The sequence below is a fragment of the Aphelocoma coerulescens genome, chromosome 3 (assembly GCF_041296385.1).
Source record: "Aphelocoma coerulescens isolate FSJ_1873_10779 chromosome 3, UR_Acoe_1.0, whole genome shotgun sequence".
Taxonomy (NCBI): domain Eukaryota; kingdom Metazoa; phylum Chordata; class Aves; order Passeriformes; family Corvidae; genus Aphelocoma; species Aphelocoma coerulescens.
In genome coordinates this window covers 56,221,272-56,242,801 of record NC_091016.1, presented here as the reverse complement: position 1 = coordinate 56,242,801, position 21,530 = coordinate 56,221,272, and the positions used below count along the sequence as shown (strand labels likewise).

The window sequence follows — 21,530 nt, the reverse complement described above, 5'->3', positions numbered from 1 at the left end:
GGAATTTTCTTCTTTGGATAAATGATTTGCAGTGTTACCATTTTGTACAGAAATGCAGGTGAGTGCCTTCTTAGCACACTTGTTTTGTCTAGAAAGCAGCTGTAAATAAAATGTTAGCAATGTAGTCTGATTGATCTTTGCTAAAACCATGCTGCATTTTGTTGTTTTTCTTTACCCTTTTGTCATATACTCAATAGTTAATTATATCTTCTAATTTCCTCCCTCAAGATTTGTTCCAAAGCCTTGGTTGCTGCTGCAGTCAAAACATGATGAAAATTGGCTTGATTATTTGCAACAATATTTTACATTTTATAAAAAGCAGGTATTATATCTCTACTATCACCAGAGTTGCACAACATATTAAATATTTGTGATAGGCTGTGACAGTGCTTTCAGCATTCTTCCAGATTAGCAAATCTGTGAAGCACTCTTTCTCCCTAACTTGAACATAAGCTCCTTGAAATTTTGCTTTCATGGTGACTAAGATTTTACACCTTTCCCCCACAGTGAATTTTCTTACATATGACATATGTATAACAGGATAAGCTGAGACAGAATATTAAACTATTCTTTGATCCCTTCCTCTTGCTATATGTCATTTATATATGTCACTTAGTAACAAATATATATGTGACAAATATAGTGAAAGGAAAGGATACATCTTTCAGAAGCTTTCATATATTAACTTTCAGAAGCTGAAGGTTTTAAAATTATTTTTAAATACCAGACAATTCCTCAACTATGATATAGCAGTGGCATAGAGTACAAAATATCTTTCTAAAAATATAAACAAGATGCACCCTCCCACAACATTAAATGGCATGTGTCCTTTCACATTGATTTCTCTTCAGGTTCTAATGCAGTATCATTGCAGATTACAGAGGTACATTTACAAGGCTACCCTATAATTATAGCAGTTTATTATGAAGGAGAATCTATATGTGTCTGTCTATCAAATCTTTTAGGCACCATATGCATCTCTGGCAAATGTATTGCGTTTTCCAGGTACTTAGCTTCCTCTCAGCAAGTGTTTAATTCTGTTCATCTTTACCCTTTTAGTTCTGTGGTGATTTGTGATGTGAAGGCAGCAGTCTGTGCCAGGTTCTTACAGACTGCTGGAAAGCCACAATTCTTTCCGTCTAGCTCTTTAAAGTAAGAGGTTCCTCTGATGTCTTTTTGGGCATCTATTACTAGCAGCATCTTTTGTCAGTCCAAATTGATACACACTATTCCATATCACCCAATTTCCTTTATTCCTAATGGTTGAACATTTTATTCTACATTCAATGCAGTCTGGCCTATCTCTACCTTAGAAGTAAATTCAAGTGTGTGCTCAAGCAGCCAAAAGTCAGAAGACACAACTGAACCAAACTAGGAAGTCTTTAAAATGGGACACAACACATTTCATTCAACCTGCTCATTAGATCCCAGGTATGCCTTAGCTTTCTTTCTGCTCCAGGACCTGTGCTCCCAAGGTTTGGTAATCTCCAATGTCAATAACTGCATTTTAATATTTATCAGGATGTACAAAAGCTTTTGTTTTTGTATCCATAAACAAACAACAGTAAGATGAAGAAAGGGGAAAAGCAAAAAGTTAGAACTACATTCCACAAAAACTACACATGCACATCTATGTATTTGTGCAGATATGTTCTTCTAGACTTCATCTGAAGAAAACCTAGAAACACAACTCCCTTGCTATAACTGGGCCTTTATGTTCTTTCACTGATGTAATCAAGTATTTCCCTCAACAATTTCTCAGCATAAATTATTTCTTGACTCTTTGCACGACAAAATAGCACTTGGATACACAACATCTATTATGAAGGCAATGTTTTTGTTTTGGCTTTCCCCCCTCCCTCCCCTTTTTTTTAATGAAAACCACCTTTTCTTCCATGACTTTTAAGAGATGTTAAGTTAGTTAATTATTGTGATACTGCAGCACAGATTTCTTTTTTACAGTGATTTTTTTCTTTATCAGTGCAAGGAAGAGGAAAGGATAGCAGTTACTTTTTCCCTGGTACATGGTATTTCTGCGTCTTCTGCATCTATCTCTGGTACATCTGAGCCAGATCCTGGCACCAAATAAACTCTAGAATGAAGGTGCCTTCTGTAATTAGTTCCAGAGAAAAGTTATCTGTGTTTTCTCCTCATTCAAATTCACACCAGGTTCAGAGCTCTGGCACTCCTGATAACTCTTATACAGATCCTGAGACCAAAAAATTCATACTTGTACTCACAAACAAGAATGTCTCAATAAATCTCATTTGTGACTAGACTTTCCTGCCACTAATTAGCTATATATGTCATGAAACCAAAAAGTTTAAATTCTAAAGATTTATGTACTTCTATATTTATGTATTTACATTTAGCTTTATATATATTAGGGTTTTCCTTTACAACCTGTGATATTTGCACACAATCTCAAAACCACTGCTTCTTACTGCTACAAAAGTGCTAACTTACTTAATGGTTCTACTGCTGTGCAACTACAGATGAAAGAAGTTATGGTCTGTATTTATGAGAGAATAAAACATGGTTTGGCATCAGAAAACTTAACCCACTTCCTGGTCAGAAAGCCTAGCTATTTCCATCAGTGTGAAGGAAACATTCTGGTAAGCAGCAACATGGAAATAAAAGAAAGAACAGTCATTTTTATACTCAAGGTAACACAGACCACCTCATTGTCCTTAATATTCTTTACAGGAATTGCAATGTAGGAATGCAGGAAGCTGCTGTTGCTTAGAGAAAATGATAGCATGCCACAGCTCCTGAACCCCCTTTGCTGCCTTTTTAAAGCATTTAATAAAAGTGCAACTGGCCTTCTATTATCATGTGAAGAGGCAGGAATGAAGTGACACAATGTAAAGTCCTCACATCTGTCCATCACCTTCCTTTCACAGCTGTCCTTTCTTCTTCTGTCCTGTTCCCCTTGTACCAACTCACCTCATTCCCAAAAAGGATCAACTGCCTCCATAAAAGTTTCTGGAAACTTGCAGTCCAGCTAACTGCTACAGAATGATGTTTTTAAATGTATCTAAAAATAACCAAAGCTGCAGTCACCCACACCTACATATATATGGTTCATCACCACTACTCCTTATGTAAGCTCAAATTTTGGCAGAAGTAGTTCATAAGGAGTACACTTGGCCATATCCTGAGCTTGATTAGAACACTAAACAAACAAAATATCTCGGGTAATCAATATTTTTGCATATTCTATCGCCATGATTCACATTATAACTTAATCCCTCATATATAGTCAGCCTAAACTATCCCTAGAGTTGCTTTTCAATTCCAAGTTTGTTTTTCTTTAGACAGAACACCACAGAGGAAAAAAAAAGCCTGTTTCAAGAAATAGGGGTTTTTTTTCTGCAAAAAAGTCCTACACACAGTTGGGGTTTTTTTTTTTAAATATACCAACCATGCCCCAAACTATTAAAAAATACATGCACACTTTAAAAAATAATAAAGCCCAATTAGACCCAAGAAATATAATCAAACTTAAACTCCACATAATTATTCCCCCTGGAGTAATCCACTGCTCATTTCAGAAAAATGAAGTCACTGAAGCACGCAACGTCCTTTAATGGTCAGTTCCAGACAGATCCCTTGTGTGATGGATATTCTTGTGGAACTGTGTCTCAGAACCAAGTAGAGCTGCACAGATCCCAGCTATAAACTGTCCCTTTTCCTTTCCCCCTTTGCACCCTAAAAAAGACCATCAGGCAACCAAGACCACGCATTCCTATTCCAGACATGTCAGGCTCCCAGTCATGCCTCAGAATGCGATTGCTGCTCAGAATGTGGTTGCCAATAGACAGAGCCACTCAATCCCATGACCAAACCCTGCTACTCCCAATGAAGTTCTAGATAAAGATCAAAGTATTAATCATGAGATCCCATCAAAACAAGCCTGTGGCAGCACTGGATTCCAGTGAAATTACTCACATTTCTCCAAATCCCATATTGGGGTGCTGGCACAGTAACAATAAAGCAACGGATCAGCACTCACCTGTCTTTCAATAACATATTGCAGCCCACTTTCAAACACATTTTAGTACAGTTGAAGTGCAGTATTGGACTCCCCCCTCCCCCGAGTTTTGTGTGTACTAGGCAAAAGGAGGAGGATCTTTCCCTTCAGATGCTTGCTAGCAACACTCAGTGTAGTGTGTGATCACATACCACATGTAGGGTTGCTGTTGGGCAGCTCCCTTAGTTAGATGAGGCTATACCTCATCTGATAAAAGAATCGTTTGTATTACTGCTAACAAACATCATCAGTGAAACAGAAAACCATAAGTAATCTTAAATAAGAGCTGCCTGATAAAAAGTCTACTCAGGACGCCAACAGATACAAATCCATATTGTGTGTGTCATCACATGAATCAGAAAGAAAAAAAGCCTTGAAAAAGCATTTTAAAAGGACTTTTTTATGCCTCAGAAACAAACTTTGATGCAACTTTTTCGAGTTTTTGCATACTTATCTATACTAAGACCTCTGTATATGCCTGTAGACACTGCAATGGAACTGCAAGTGTGAAGACAATATTAGCACAGTATGGAAGTGAAATAAAGTGGCAGAAATCAGAAAGCAGACATGAGTACACAAGCACAGTACTGGCTTCAGGTTTTGTTTTATGGTAACCAGGACTTTTTGTTTGTCTCCTCTTTACAGATAGAGCAGAACAAATATAAATCTCTGAAGAGAAATTTAAAGATAAATGATCTGTTTGAAAGGGCTTCATGCAGCAAGTGTGTTACAACCAGCCAACAGAGATTAGAAAGGGCGTGGGTTTGTCTGGGTCAAGTTTAATTACTGTCTGGGGTAGCTGATGGGACTCATTCAATTTATGTAAAAGACACCCTTATTAGCTCCTCTGCAATCACTGCACCTCAAATTAATGCAAGGATGAAATCCTTTTTACTAAATCTATCTATTGGCTCTTTCATCTCAGTTATGTTAATGTTTGGAAATATCAATTTCATTTTCCCACCAAGATACTCTCTTCACATTAGTGCAAATCATTCATTGCCACACAACAAAGTGAGAGAACCAACTCTTGTCGAGCTCTTGTCCTCCTGGGACCATGGTATAAAAGCCATGGTCCCACTGTGCATTGGGTAATCTAGAACTTGTAATTACTGCCACTGCAAATTCAAATACAGCTGTCCACATAAAAAATGAAATAGCTCAAATGCCTGAATTACAAAATGCCCATAAATTTGTGCACACCACATTCCTAAGAAATGCATCAAATTCGAAATACTGTACTTTCCTTATAGAAAGCAAAATTAGATATGCAAAGTCTCTGCCATTCAAGTCCCTGGCTTCCATCTACATTTTACATTAAAGCAGTCTTAAAGAGTTCGTATGTATCACTGTGAAAACCAAAGGGCACACAGCCAAACCACAACATGGTGCAAAAGTAGGCCAATCATCTGCATAGAACCTGCAGTCATTGAAATCAATGGTGAAGTGTTGTGGAATATTTTACTTGATTCCAGTTAGAAATGCAGAACAACACTGCAGTAACTGCACAGCAAAATGGGATTTAATGCTGTAGGCAAGAAGCTGTTTGGGTTTGCCTTTGCTTTGTTTTTGTTGTTTTGGTTTTTTGTTTTTAAGCTAGAAATATCCCACTATAAAGAATGTTATTTCTAAAAGCCTGATGCTAATCCTCAAATCAATGTATCTCATGCATGCAAGTAAAATACAACATTTTTCACAAGTAGTATCAAATTACAAGGAAATTATTTCTGTAATCATTGCTGAGCAGAATGGTTTATTTAGAGGCTTTTCTGCTCTTGCAGTTTATGGGAACAGTAATGTGAAGTTTAATTCCCCTTTTTTATGTACACCACTTGTTATTTTTAAATTCTTGATAAATTTCAGCTTGTAAATACATTTTTTAAAACTATGAATGGCCAAATAGAGATGAGTCATTTCCAGTTCCCTCACTTTAAGCTTTTCTGCATGAACTGAAAGATATAATTGTCCTCTGGCTGTAAAGACAGCTGGTATGTACATGCAAATGAGGGTCACTGTGATTTCCATAAGAGATAGAACTACTGTTGCATTGGACACTGGTCCCTTCACAATAACAGTCTGAAGTATTGGTGGGAAAACACAAAACAAACCAAAAAATTTTAGTAAGCAAATCAAAACCTTGTGAGGAAATGCAAAAAATTCTGTTTCTCAGAAAACAAGTATCCAAAAAGAAATAGCATGTTCTTGAAGTTTACCACATAAAATTTATTTCTGTCATAGCACCACTATAAGGTCTAATTACTGATGTGGCAATTAAAATTTTTCTGAGCTTTTTATAAGCTGCCAAATGTTGATAGGTAAAAAAAAAAAAGGGGTGATTTTTATGTGCTATAAATCTGAAATTAGTGAACACCTCAAATTGGAAAAGTTTAACTAGTATGTCTGAAATTAAGTCTTAGAAATGGGTGAAAGGGATTTAAAACAAAAAAAGATTCAGCTCACTTCATAGAGGGCTAGTCTCAGAGGGGACTGGCTTTTTCTGTATTAAAAAATTTGAGTTCTAATTTTCTAGACTGAAACTGGGGATTTTTGTTCAAGACTACTGAAGAATGAAAGAGTTGTGACTTGAATCTAGAAAGTAATGTTAGTTATTTATTTCATAAATCATACTCTTCTGTTTACTTTTCATAAAACCACAAAAAAAAATCTCATTCCATTTTTTGCAAAGAGCTTGTGCACAGACATGCTTACTGTGCTCATGCATCTAGAACTGACTTCATTCAAAACAAAACCAGTTTTATCTTATAACAGGTGCTCTTAGGGTATGTTCTCTGTATTCTCTTAGTTCTACAGGTTCCTTAAGTGAAAAATATATGGAATATGCTGCTGAGTTTTCTCTGTATACATACCTCCTATGTGGCAGAAATGTTCCTATTTATGAATATATTACCTTTATAAAGAAACTTCGGGGGGGGGGGGAGAAAAAGGGGAAATAACTTCAGCGTGAAGGAAAAGACAACCATCTACTCACAGTGCTTCATTTGTGAACTCTCTATTCCCATGTCATTGTGACAGGATGCAAGCTGCCTAACAGGCAAGGTAAAGAATACTTTACTGAATGAGTCACCTTATGTAGCCTAAGCAGCAGCCTGACACAGCTACCAAATTGTACAACCCCACATTCCCTTCTCCTCTTCTGTTTTTGCTGCCCTTCAATACATTAACATTTTTTTCTTTTCCTCCTCCCCCCTTCTGAAGAGGAAATTGGTTCCTTTCTGAAGTGCTGTCCATCTGTGCTTGCATGGCTTTTTCCTTTTTGTACTAAGCAAATCCTCATCATCACCTCAGTCTAACACCAGGTGCAGGTCTCAGATGTTTACTGTACATTAGAACAACAGCACTTAGCACAAGAAAACCCCAAACAGCATCCTGGTTACAGAAAGCTTCACATTTGAAAGATCTATTTATGCAGAGAGCTGGTCTGCCTACAACAGTGCAGCTTTTAGCATTTTTCAACAAGAATAATTTAAGGCATTCTGCCTTTTTCTACAGGATGTAGACAGAGACAAGTAGAATGAAAAACTTCAGAGTTATGCACTTCCTTTACTGGCAGTATTGGCAGACTGATGAAATGAGACTGTGTTTGTAAGATCAGGCCTTGGATTTTAAAGCTGTCAGCACAAGTAAAGATGATAATGAATGAAAGTATTGCATTAAGTGAATTAAAGTATTTAAAAAATATTTTCAAAGCTATTGTGGGAAAAAAAGTACCAAACCCAAACAACCCTTAATACATATCACTCACCTGAAAAGACATTGGGAAATGTCTCTGTAGAAGCCTGGACCCCTGAGGACTTTCTTGAATGAGTCAAAGGCACTCTTTCTGTTTGAAATTTCTCTCTAAACCCCTTGTGCTCCAAATAGTCTGCAGAGCTCACCTTCTCTGTGATCTCACTTTTGTGATTAGACACCTCTTCAGTCCAGTCTGCAGAACGACTAAACAAACCTGCCAAACTAGCAGACCTTTTCTTCTTGACTGAGACTTTTTCTTTTTTGTGGAAGGAATCCTGCCTCCTTGTGAAAAGCGGGCTCTGGGATGGGGAGGGAGAAGGTGAATGGTTGGGAGAACTCAGTTGCCTAGTTGTGGTTTTGATGTAACAGGGATTAATTAGATAGGGCTTAAAACATCGGGAACCAAGCATCGGACTGTCTGCTGTTCCTTCAGAGGACAAACTGCCATTTTTCATCTCCGTGGATAAACCATTACGCAGCTCCTCTCGGCTGGCTGACAGAGTGTGTTTCCCTTCCTGAGTCTCAGCAGCACGATCATGGCCTGCATCTGAAATACCACCCTCTGTTACTGAGCCCTGAAAATCAACAGCCTGCACTTCAGCAATTTTAGCCTCAGCATCGGCCACTGAGGCTGGAAAAGGTTGTGTGGAGCTGTGTGTCTCAGACCCGTTTTCTACTGCAGTTCTATTCAAACCATCTTGTCGTTCACTGGCTACAGCATCCACTCCAGCAACGAGCTGTTCCTCAATCAATAGCTGACGTTCTTGTGTTTCAAATAAGCTGTTACCAGGAGAGCCTGTGCCATTTACCGCTTCTTTCGGTTCACATTCAGTGGCACCGGAGACAGGAAGGTTTTCCACAATTTCCGATACCGCTGGAACAGCCCCCTCCGTGTCTGGGCTCCTTTCTTTGTCAGTGGTAGTTACTGAAAAAAACCGTTCGAAATCTAAGGAGGTTGCTTGTGAATTAGCCATGTGTCGGCCCATTGTTTTGGCGACAAGGTCCTCAGTTCCAATGTTAATTGCCCCCTGCTGCTGCTGCTGCTGCTGCAGTCTAATAGCTTGCTGGATATCAGAAAGCAAATCCTCTTGTTCTGCGGCTGAATGGAAACTGTATATATCCGTATCAGAGCCAGAGCTGGTCCTTTGTCCATCCTGTGTCTCTGCAGCAGCTGGAGCAGTTTCATTTCTGATTTCAAAATGTTCAACATCTGTGTCTGAGAGACCCCCTTCATCTGCAGAGATGCTTATATCGGGAGTTTTGGTTACAATTGAATGAGTACTGTCCAGCTCCCCAGGCTGCAAGGCCTGGCTTTCCAAAACATCCTCCCGTGAACTGCTATTCCCATCTTTAGCCTTGGACAGATTTTTTCTGATCCTCAGATTTGAAAACACAGAGGGCCTGGAGTCCGACTTACCCTTCTTCTTACCCGATTCGCTTCCTTTTGCATGCTTCCCCAGTCCCCTTCTGCCTCCTGATACCTTCTTTGTGCCGTCCGTATCCTTGGGCCCAGAGGCATCTTCTCCTCCTTCTTGCACATCACCTGTATTTTTCTTTAGCTTCCCATCTTGATTCCCCATGATTTTTCGCAGTGCAACACCTTTGACAATCAAGCCATCCTCCCGGATTTCATTCCTTTGGCCTGCTGGCGAGATCCCCTCTAGCGATCCAGGTTTGTTTTCAAGCGGTGGTGATGCAAGTGAAGCAAATGCTTGCTGTGCCTCTCTCCCATCTGCTAGAGCTGCCTTTTTGCATAATGTGCTGCTTGCACTGGGCTCCGCTGGGACATGCTCAGTACAGCACTGAGAGCTGCAGACAGCTCCTTCCAATGGCTGCTGCTCTTGGAGCTGCCCGCTCTCCCGATTTCTGCTGCACTCTTGGTGCTTGAGGAAGGATTCTGTGAAAAGTATTTCCTTTATAAAAGTCACTTCTTTTTCCACGGTTTTTATTGCCTGCATTGCAAGCTCAGCTTTGTCACCAAATCATTTATAATTTCAGTACTTCAAGTTCCTGAAGGGAAAAAAGAAGAAAAAAAAGTTAAAGCAAGGTACTTTAATTACTCTGCAACTGCTCTGCAATTGCTTCAACAAATAAACTAACAAACTTGGAAAGAGAAATATTATGATAATTTAATAGTTTATAAGGTGCTTAAGCATATGCTGCTTTGACAGATTACATATTACCACTGATGATTTAAATGCTTGCTTTTTAAAGGCCATCAAAACAATACATAATTTTAAAAGAAGAGTCATTCTCCTCTTAAAGTAGATAAAACAAAGATAATAAACAGAAAGTTCTTTCCACAGTTTTAAATAGTTGCACTTAAAATTCAATGTGTTGTGGTAATTATGCTATAGAAAGCCTCCCACAATTTGTATTCTGAGAAGGTAGATACACTATTATTCCCAGGAGAATCAACTCATCAATATTAAAACACATCACCATTGTTTTCCCTGATAAGAACATCTGGCACAAAACAAGATAAAACAAATAAGAAAAATAGCAGTATTCAAATGCTACTAGGGAAAAAGATACAGTGAAGTACTCATCTATTTTGCCCTACATATTTAATAATTGATTTAGATGCTGATATTTCCTAACTATTTTGGAAGCTTGTGCAAAAGTTTTAATCTGTTGCTGCTTCTCCTTAATTTTTGCTTTAGATGTATAAGCATCAATACTTCATAAATATATTTCCTGAACTTTTAGACATATATTTCCTTCCACTTTTAAAATTTAGACTTAAAATAACTGTAATAGAAGGAAAAGGGCTTGAGAATGCCAAATTGCCAAGTTGGATCAGTTTAGCAGTCCAGTACTTTGGTTCAACACCAAACAAGTAGTAATTAGATAAATTTTCTGCTTATAATTTACCATCTCTAAACTGTCTGGTCTATTATGTTCAGTTTCTGTGAAAGAATTTATGTATTCCTCACAGCTGTGAGCTTCCCTTCCATCAGGGATTGCTTAAACCAATACATCATTCCAGGGAAACAATTTACCGGTTTATCTAACTCCTACTTTTGGTGTAATTCCTAACAGAGATTTCACTTCTTTCCTCTGCCTTAATATACATTAAAGAAGGCGTATCATCCACATTTGAAAAACTATACAGGCATATCCTCCCCTCCCCCCAAGACACACACTATTTATTTTTCCAAAGATTTCTAAATACCTTTAAAAATATAAGCTCTGGTTATATAAACCGCAAATAATTTCTCTTTATTCAGTTTGGAAAGAATACAATGACACATGCAAATAAATTATTTTGAACTATCATTTCTTCCTTGTGCTTCTTGGTCACTTACTGCTCTGACGTAAGCCCTGTCCTGAGGGGCCTGTGGCTCAGGCATGAGAAACCTTTTGTCTACAAAACTTGAGTGTTTTATGAGGATCAGATGACTTTGTGTACTCAGTGGGATGATTTGGTTTGGGTTGGCTTTTTTTAGTTTTCTCTTATCTAACCAAGTCAAACATCTATTTTTTTCTGCTTTTAACACTTAAAAATTATAAATATACTAACAAGATCTAGTATAGCAAAACCTGCAAGAGCATATTAAGGATTTTGCTTTTTTACTCCATTCCTGCTTTTGGGTTATGCTATCCTACTTAGTTTCTGCTTTGTTTTAGTGTTTTACCTCTTGCATCATTATTATGTATTTGAAAAAGCATATGAATGAGCATATAATTTCAGTCCAGTTAAAGATACACAGAATTACTTAAGGCACAGTTTGAGAGAACCATAGTAGTAGAATAATACCCTGATGGGTATTTTCACTGACTAGAACTGACAAGGATCTAAGCCTTGATTACAACTGGAGTACTTGTATCTTCCAACCTCACTTAAAAACTCTTTTCCCACTAAAACCTACCAGAAATTAACATACTGCAGGAGTAATAGAAAGATACAATGGCCTGAATGTGTTACAGAAGCATAGAACTAGTTTAATGTTCTAAAACACTCCCTTTCCTTCCTTCTCTGTAAACTTGTCTGGCAGAATCCATACACTTCCATTACAACTAATGGTAACTCACCAGCAGTGATTACTCTGCAAATTGTTTTGCAAAACCAAGCCATTGACACAGGTAGGCTTGTAAGAAAGTGAAGTTAAAGATCAATCTTAATTTTTAAATTAGAAACTAGAAACTTAGAATAGTTTTAATCATGTAGGTGCATTATTTCCTAGAAGTCTTCACAGAGCACATCCTGATGAGTCAGTTCTTCAAAAAAACCCATATAATGTAGAGCCATAGATATTTTCAAAGTTTAAATATATTACATTTTTTAAAAAGTTAATGTTTTGGGGTCTGTTTATTCTCAGTCAGTCTTTTAGCTTTTAAAGAAAAATATGTTATCAAAAAGAAATTTAGCAAGAAACCAGAACATTTTGGCATCAGTGTAAGCTACATTTTAAAAGCTAACAAAGTATTCAATATTCTCCACCAAAAAAAGACAGAATTTCAACAGACACTAAATGGGGAAAAGAAAAGGATTTAGGTGTTCAAGCAGGATATTTCATTTTTAAGAGTGATAGTAACTCATTCTGAGTTAGCATAACTTATTCTTAGCTTGGTATAAATTGTCAACAAGCTACTGAGGCTAATCAGGGAGCCTGCCTGCCTGATTCAGTATTTGCAGTGCCCAGCCAGAATCACTGAGGTGTGAGATTGCAGGCATAGACCTGAGATCCTCCTCATCTCTCACTCTCTTCCAAAGCTGAGGAGGTGCAAATGGCAACACACAGAGGAGAGTCAAAACTTACAACTTATCTTTGTGCTCCCAGAGACCTCCATGTTAACATATTCCTGTTAAAAACACAAGACCTGTTACAGGATTGTAATTATCTTCAAGATAGTTACCATTTCCTGCAGCCTCCCTGGAAGGGTGAGCAGATCCCCCAGCACTGCCTGCCTATCCCCTTGATCAGCTGGGAGGGGAAGGGCAGCACTGATTGCCCACACCTGGGCTCAGGACTCAGCCTCCTGGAGCGCAGCCAAGGCACAGCACTGCCCTCCTGTTGGGTCAGGAGTGTTCCCTCCAATTCTTTACAAAAATGCTGGTGACCAGTTGGCATCCTGGTAGTTTGGACCTATGGCAAACACAGGCTGCCTGGAGGAAAAGAGGGGTGCCTAGGGAAGCCTGCTCCGAAGAGACACATCTTTCTTGGGGTGGATGAGTTTTCGCCATGATTTACTGGCTGTGATATTTCATTCAGTTCTCAATATTAGTTGTTGAGCAAGTCCCAGTAGAGTGGAGATAACAGCCTGTTACTGCCTCAGGCTGTGCCTGCTGGAGGACAAGCCTTTGGGCAGGGTTAGGCTTCACCCACAGGACCTCAGGAAAGGGTTTAATCCACAGGAGTGCTGGCAAGACACAAAGGACCCAAAGCAGTTTCTCGGCAGTGATGCTGCACCATCACTACCGTGCAGCAACGATGTGGAGGGCAAAGAATGAACTGTGCCACGTGTTCCCATAGCACCCTGCACAGTGACTGAGGGACAGGCTCTGTACTCTTCCAGGAGCCCAAAGTGGCTGGTCAGGCTACAAACTTGGGCTCTTTGTCCTGCCACTTCCTGCTAGGAACTCAGTACCGAGGGTGATGAGGCTGCTGCAGCCAAGGGCAGGTGGTCTCCCGGGTTTAAGAACAACATGGCAGGCCAGGGTAGAGGCTGACTAGAGGGGGCTGAATCTCAATATCCAGGGACTCAGGCTCCACACAGAGGTGGGCTGAGGCTTGGGCAGCAGCAGCGTGAGAACCTCAGCACTGTACTACAGGGCCCAGATGCCATGACAGTGCCCTCAGAGCACCACCCTCCTCTCACACCACTCCCTGAGAAGACATGGCTGCAAGGCATCTTCACATCTGCCATACACGTGCTGCAGAGATTAATTTTAATGAGTGGCTAAATGAGCATGGGTTTGGTTTGGAGATAAAGCAGGGTTTTAAAGTGCTCTGGTGTCGCATCACTTACTGGCATATGGTAATGCAGAGGGTGTGAAGAAAAACTTGTTTTAGCAGACCAAGATGTTCCACCCATCTATGTTACTAGAGCTTGAATTTTCATACTCATTCTTGTCAGCCCAGTGCTGGAACCTGGTCTCGGTTCCTGCTGTCCTGTGGCATCAAGAAGCCTTCCTTGGCCGCCATTTTGAGCACGATATAAAATTTATCTTCTCAGAAGGCATCAGCTACCATTAAATATTCCCTTATATTGCTAAAGTCATGCTCCAAGCAGCTGAAATTTTTTTCCTGCCCCCACACTCCCATCTCTTTCAGCTATAGGGAGAATTGCCTTTTAGGACTTGACAAGGTCTAGGCATGACTGGCAAGGGACAAGTCAGAAGATCAGAAAATATGAAGTAAATTAAGAGACCATAGTGGCCAGGATTAAAGCTGGTCCTGCCCTTGCTTCATTTAGTTTCTAATGGATATTAGATTCTGCTTTTTCTTTTATTACTTGTTTAAGCAGTATGAAATCATGCCATATGCATTGTATTTATATTAAGTAGGGGTGATCCAGCTACTGGGAAACCTAGTTTACCTGTTGAAAGGCTTCCTTTAGGAAGGTTCAAGGAGCTTAAACCTAGCAAGCAATGATTCTAGGTGAGATTTGACTTGCTTAGGAACTTTTATTTAGTGCATGAAAAAATATTGACTAGGATTTTCAAATGCCTGCTACATCGTGCTGAACTTTCTTTCTCATAATTTCTATCTAGTGAGAGTTATCATTTAAAATTAATGTATCTGAAAAAGCAGTGTCTCCAGCAATGCAGTGTTTGCCAACTACATGCTGCAAAAGGCCACTGGCTAGGAGCCAAAATCTCTATGAAGCATTTAACCTCCTGAATTCTTCACCTAAATGCAATAGTACATTTATGTATTGTGAAATAGAGCTTTTTTTGTTTAAAAATATGACCAGCTCAACATAGCAAAACTCATACACATTCCAATAAGTTGCTTTATTGTTTTCCCTTTGCATTTCCATATTCTTACTGCTTCTTTATTGTAAAATGTACTTTTCATCATAAATGCTCTACAGAACCTATCACAGTTACTCATGCAGCAGGAGTTGGCTGAACAGCTGCAGTCAAACCCCTGCCAGCATTCTGGAGATGTATGCATTACATTTCAGGGTTAGGTCACAGAAAGCTCCAAAAGTCCAGGCCTCTGCAAATCCTACAGCCAGATACTCCTGCATTTGGAGCACAGCGTACTACACTACTACTGTATCCAAACCCAAGCAATAAGGAAGTCTGAAAATCTGGCTTGTTCCCTATTAGCAACTGAAAAGTGAGGGATCTTGTGGCATAGTTTCCCCTCTTCCTTGCACAAAGTTTATTTCAGACAAATTCTATGTTGAATGCAGATTGCCAGCATCTGTTTGTTAGTATGTGCCGAACAAATTCAATGCAACACAGTTTAGGCCACACCAAGAAAAAAACAATTAGCAAAATATCTGCTGACCAGACTGTCAAAGCACAGAAAAAACAGTTTCTACCATTTAAACCACTGTAAAGTGCAATAAAAAAAATTGGAGTAAGTCTTTTATTTCCTAACGAATGATATTTAAGCAATAAGGTTATTTCTTCAGACATCATAATAGCTTTTGAACACAGTAGGAAACACCAACCAAACTTATAAGATGGAAACCATTAAACCCCTGCAAAATTCACACATGTGCAGAATCACTATTTGCGTAGAGGGGGGAAAGATAAGCAGAACTGGCTGTGTCAGTCGATCAAACAGGATTAACGTAGTTTAGGACTACCCACCACAAGCAAGCATGTCATAGGAAAAAATGAGAGTGGACAAGATTTATTGTACTAGAGGATAGAGAAAGGAACAAAGAACACAAAACTGTAGGAAACTGGGCCTCCTCATTTTCATTCCTTAGAAAAGAACATATTCTGTTAAATCAAGCGGAAAATTACATATTGTCTTGTTGGTTTTCTTGGACAACTCCCAGAGTACTTAATGACAGGTTTGAAAAATGTAGACTTTGATCGTATCACTGAACCTTTTTGCCTGCAGAGAGCCCAGAATGTCATGAAACAATGGCGTATTTTTGAGCCTAGTCCTTTTCTGCAGGAGACAAGAGATTAACTAAAGTACTTAGCACTCTAATTTTATCTTTTTTACTGCAGAAATTACCTACTAGTCTCAAGGAAAAATTGTCAAAGATCAGTTTTTCCTGAGATTCTTTTTAAAGTTTTTTAAAAATCTCAACCAATGACTTTGATTGTTTTTAAAAATACGTGAAGAGAATAAATGATACTAATTTTTTACTCTCTTATTTTGGGCATCAGTTATTGTTCTGTTGCATGTACACATGTGGATGTGTAAAATTTGGGTCAAATTAAAAAAAGAGTGCGTTTGATCAGCTTTCATTTCTTGTTGAAACACCAGCCGTTCTTCTGTCAATTGCCATCATGCTCTCCATAGAGGAAACAACCCTGGGGGAAACTCTCTCTGTAAAACACTCAGGGAAGTTTAAAAAATGTGATTATTTTGATTTTGTACTAATTTGTTGCATTGTTTCAAATACTTTTGACAATTAGAAAGCAGGACAATGGACATCAGCTGGGCTAGAAGTCCACCTACACACAGTGCTTGCTAACACCCAAGCAGTCCTGGCTGCCTCACTAGGCTGAACTAGCTGTGGTGGAAATTAACTGCATGGAGATGGCTGTAACTATGTAAAGTGGGCTCAAACCATAATTTATGTTTTATGTCCTCAGTTAGACCTTAGCATGAGGGACCAAAGCCTAATTAGCACAGTGAATTCCTACTGCTTTTGTGGTTAAAATGGCTTTCCTTTTGTCAGCTGAATGGCTATCGTAATAAGCTGAGTTAAGGTCCTGATTGTCAATAAAGGAAGTATGTTGCAGATGAACAGGTGGCAAACTATTTAACTACAGTAAGACAGAAGAAACATAATAAATAACAGATAAATAACCCAGATGCCCAGACAAAGGCAATGAAATTCAATTAAGATGATGAGGTTTCTATATCAAAGGTATTATGACATGCATAGAAGCCACCACTACAGCTTTTGTAGGGCTAAACAAATAGAACAATTAGTGTGATCTAGTTAGGGAACTGAATGTTCATTCTGTGAGCAATAGAAACTGAAAATTTTACCAGATTGCTGTTCTGCTCACTATACCCATTCCCAGTCTTTCAGTCTTATGTCTCTTACTCAACTTCAACATCTTCATCTGACCAAGTATCTAGTATTAACTGTCCTACCGACTTTTTTGTCCTGAGCAACTCATTTGACTTAGTGTCTACCACTACAAGATTTTTTTGTTTGATATCTTGTCTCATTTCCTGATGTATCCAAGGTAATCCACAGATCAAGAATATCCTCAATATGATGGGTGACCTGCTTCTAGATGAAAAATGGCACCTCTTTTCCTATACTGGTTTATCTTCATTCATTCCTTTTTCTGAAGCTGTTGATCATTTCAAACACTTTCATTGGTTTGCCAGTTTCTAATGCACCTCCCCTTGCAGTGCCATTTCTCCCTTCTGCTAACTAATCTCATTCTCTCCTACCCATGATAACTGTCCTGTCCTTAAATGGTGTATCATCACTCATTTTTTATCTTTTAATCCAAAGTCTTGTTAGCTGTACCTAGAGGCACAGCTGTGGCTATGATGGAAGGAGTCACTTCCAGCTCTTGATAGATAGTCAGTAATGAGTAGAAGCATGTAGGACCAAGCATCACTTTCTTTCATGTATTACTGTGGATAAGGAATACAATGAAATTATCTCACCAGTTTACAGTTCAGACATTTTAATTGCTTTTACTTTTGCCTTCCATATTTTGGTTCTTGGATAACATTAGTAAATGTTAATGCCCATGTCTTTCAAATATTGTCAATCATGACTGACAATGTAAAGGATGTTCTGTATTCATCATCTATTTTTTTCTTTAATTTTTATACAGTTCACTTTAGCTTTATGCAGCAGATTCATTTTCCCTTTGTGAATACCCTTAGCTGGATTCCAGTCTTCTACAGTGTCACAATCCAAAAAGAACTGATCAGAAAGAAAGGAAAGAATGAAATATTTGCCTCCCTATATTTTAAGATAGAGTTTACACTGCGAAAAAATGTAGAAAAGAGATTAAGGAAATTTAATTTAATTACTGAAAATTTAGGTGTGAGAGAATTGCAAAGAGTGTAGGGAGTTATAATTGAGGGAGTGCTTGCTTGGTCAAGGTCTTAATTTCTCCTAAAACTGTAACATGATCCCCAGGGAAGTGGTTACAACAACAGGCCTATCAGAGTTCAGGAGGTGTTTGAACAATGCTCTCAGGAACATGGTGTGATTCTTGGGGTGTTCTGCTTAGGGCCAGGAGTTGGACTCAATGATCCTGATGGGTCCCTTCCAACTAAGCAAATTCTATGATTCTATGAAAATGTTGCAGCCTAGAGTGCTTTAGGAAATTAGTTATAGAACCTGAAGTAATACACAGGCATTAAGTAATGCAACAACTGGCAAGAAAAATGTCAAGCAAATGTTTTACTGTGATCTGTCCCCAGCCTTGCCAATATCCTCATATTAAGAGCTTACATAAAATTATTTAGAAAGTAGAGTCCTTCGCAACATCCGAGTTGGTCAGTTTCACACATTAAATGACATTACTTTTCCATTTCATTTGTGTTCAGGAAAGATGTTCAAGTAGACAAAATTTAAACACTCAGGAACAGCCCTAAATTAAACTTAAAGAGATTTGTGTGAACTGTCCATAGAGCAGCTCATCTTTCTGTATGTGTTTACAATACAAAGGATAAAATATGCCCTAAGAGGTCTTACCTTTCAATTTTTTTAAATAATGTACTCAGCACCAAGGGAAAAACACCACCTGGGGAAAAAAACAATTAAATGTTCAATTAACAAAATTCTGATGGTCTTCCTTGAGCCAGATCACCTGGGGTGTTATTACAGGAGGTGTCTGCTTTACTAAAGTAGTGTTAGGCTACCTTAGCATAGTCTAAAGAAACAGAAAAAAAAGTCATAAGAAGACTTGTGACTTTTAAATAGGGTGTTTCCATTATAATCTGGTATTTTAGTTGCTTCTGTGCCAGAAATCTGCCCAATATCCACAGATACTGAAATATTTCAGGATATATTACTGGAAAAATTAAAAAAAAAGGGATTTGGATTGCAGATACATCTGGTTCAACAGCAAGCTTCTAGCAGTTGTCAGTATAGACAATGTTATAGGAAACACTCTAACAGTAAGCAATGGGAAATTTAATTCCACAAGTCTGTCATTCCCATTAATGAATGTCCTTAGATAAGGGGGTTGGTTTGTTTGTTTTGACTGAGTCTCACAACTCCAAGCAGTCTTGTGCTGGATGCCTGGTTCAGGGTGTGCTATCATGTTAGCTGTGTTTTGTGCTCACAGACACGTCAGTCAAAGGTGGGACCAGTTGCACCAAACACTAAGCAAAGTGCTACAAGCACATCATTCCTACTCCAGAGAGCTGATAATCTAAGTAGACTCACATGGATAACCTCATTAACTCAATTACATTTATTCTCTTCCCCCTGCCTTTCACTGCTTTCACTTTTGCATCACAGTGCAGCAAAGAGGTATTTGATGGACAAATACCAGTAGCCTTCCAGAAAATATGAATTAGAAATAGATTCTTAATGTGGAAAGGATAGACTCTTGGCCTGGTAAAATAAAGTGGCTGTTTCATGTTTACAGCAGGTATGTGTAAAGTGGGAAAAGAAAGAGTGCTAAATCTGTCAGTACATTCAAATCAAAGGACAATAAGCTACACAAAAGCTCAGGACAGTACAGAGCATACGTGTCACTGACATGGGATGAATATGACATGAAATGCTCAATCACAATATAGTGTTACAAAGAAACTAAGGAAAGTAAAGGAAGAATTGGAAAAGGAAAACTGAAGACAGATGGAAGATCAGTCTTTTCTGTAATACATCATAAGGAAGAACTGCCTTGAACTCTCTGATTTCTGTGTGGCTTATCTGTGGGTGTAGAAATTAGCCTCATGTTTCTATTTCATCCAAATACATGAATTCTCAAGCTCTGAAAAAGCAAAGACCTTTGCTGCCTCACAATACCAAAGTGCTGGACTTCTCTTGCACAATTGCAGAAACATATAATTACTCACGTTGATGTACTAAGCTTTATTTTCAGCCGTTGCTGTTACCAGTACTACTTTTGTGGCAAGATGCTATAGCTCAATGTGAGTATGCAAAAGAGAAGGAAACTCATGACAGGACCAATATTGACACTAGGCTCTAATATAGATCAAGGGCTCATTGTGCTCTAAGGACCCTGTAAACATAGCAGAAGACAAAGTCTGGGGTTTTGGGGAGTCTGCTTTGTGATTTTTGTTGATTTTGATTTCATTTATTTATATTTTTATTTTTTATTTAATTTAGGGCACAAGACATCTACAGATAAAGAAGAAATATGCAATGTTAGAAAATGTACCTTATTTCAATCTTGTCAGATAAGTATCTTACATCAGTCTGAGAAACAAGGAGAAAAGAATTTGACAGGATATTTACAGATCTTGCTTTCTTTCTGTTCCGCTCCACTGAACGTACTGTTATTCACTCCCATTAGGGACTATTCATGACACAATTGTTTTTCTTCTATCATTATGTCAATATCTGATTAGACACAAGCTTCTTATGTTCCTTCTAACTCAGTGTTAATATAAAATATATCAAGTGCCATAACAGGGTTCTAAGCAGTCCAAAGTTTCTGTGTGAAATTTTATATTAAGAGTCTGACATTACTCCCTCTGATGTGGAAATCCAGCTGTGTCCCAGAAAGGAAATCAGATGGCTTTCCATTAAACCACAGTTCTCAAGACTGTCTGCATAGGCAGGAATAAGTCAATTGGAAATAGCTGTGAATAAACATCTCTTTAGCAGTATGCAGGATATAAGATTTTTCTGATAATGTAAGTCAGAAAATTTTCATATATGTAATAATTACTTTTAAAGATATAAAAAGCATAAAATATATATACTTTTCAAATTCAACTCCTATGGTCCTCAGCAGAGTTACAGTTCCTTAAACTGGCATTCGCTCAAATAATGTATTAATAGGCTGCTTATGTTGCCAATTAAAGCCCTAACTGCATGGAAGATTTCAGGGAGACGTTAAGGCAAAACCCACACAAAAGTTGTCTTTATTTATAAGTATATATGTATCTTGACACTGCTGCCTTGATCCCTCAATTAGGGTCTGCTCCAGATGTGTCCTAGAACCCTTGGTACTCCTGTTGTAGCTTGAAATGAATAGATCCTGCCCACTGTTTTCTGAGGAAGGCATACAGATAAAAGACAGAAATATCTTGTTCATGACCTAGAAAACTATCTCTTACTCAAATATTAGCATGCAGTATAGCTTATATTTCAAAGAGATAGAGTGTCAAGTTACTTAAAAATTCCTCTAATGATAGTGTCTGCTGTGAGTTATTATTCTATTTTGATTACGTTTCGTTCCACATTCTCCTCCAATTCTATCATGAAAATAAGTACAGAGAAGAGAGTCTTGAAATATTTATAATGAGTATATGTAAAGGCAGCTTTAGAGAATGCAAATTTAAACTCTCCATTGAAATATAGCCTGTATATAAACTGCTGCGCTACAGAGTACAACACTGAAGAAAGTCATAAATTTCTGATAGAAAAGATATTAAAGACCCAGGCTGTTGCATGAAGCAGAGAAACCTCCAGA

General features: G+C 38.3%; 1 protein-coding gene across 8 annotated transcripts in view; it reads right to left on the bottom strand.

The window, feature by feature from the left end:
* FMN2 (formin 2) overlaps nt 1–21,530 on the bottom strand; it is a 172,901-nt gene that overhangs the window by 142,481 nt on the left and 8,890 nt on the right. For 6 of the 8 annotated variants that reach the window (XM_069010363.1, XM_069010362.1, XM_069010367.1 and 3 more), the window contains 2 exons: nt 18,611–18,659; nt 7,797–9,793 (listed from right to left, as the gene is read on the bottom strand). In XM_069010363.1, the coding sequence (XP_068866464.1) occupies nt 7,797–9,741 (1,945 nt within the window). In that variant the 5' untranslated portion in view covers nt 9,742–9,793; nt 18,611–18,659. Of the gene's footprint in view, nt 1–7,796; nt 9,794–12,643; nt 12,685–18,610; nt 18,660–21,530 lie in introns of those variants that run through there. The other 2 variants (XM_069010365.1, XM_069010364.1) reach the window with 2 other exon arrangements.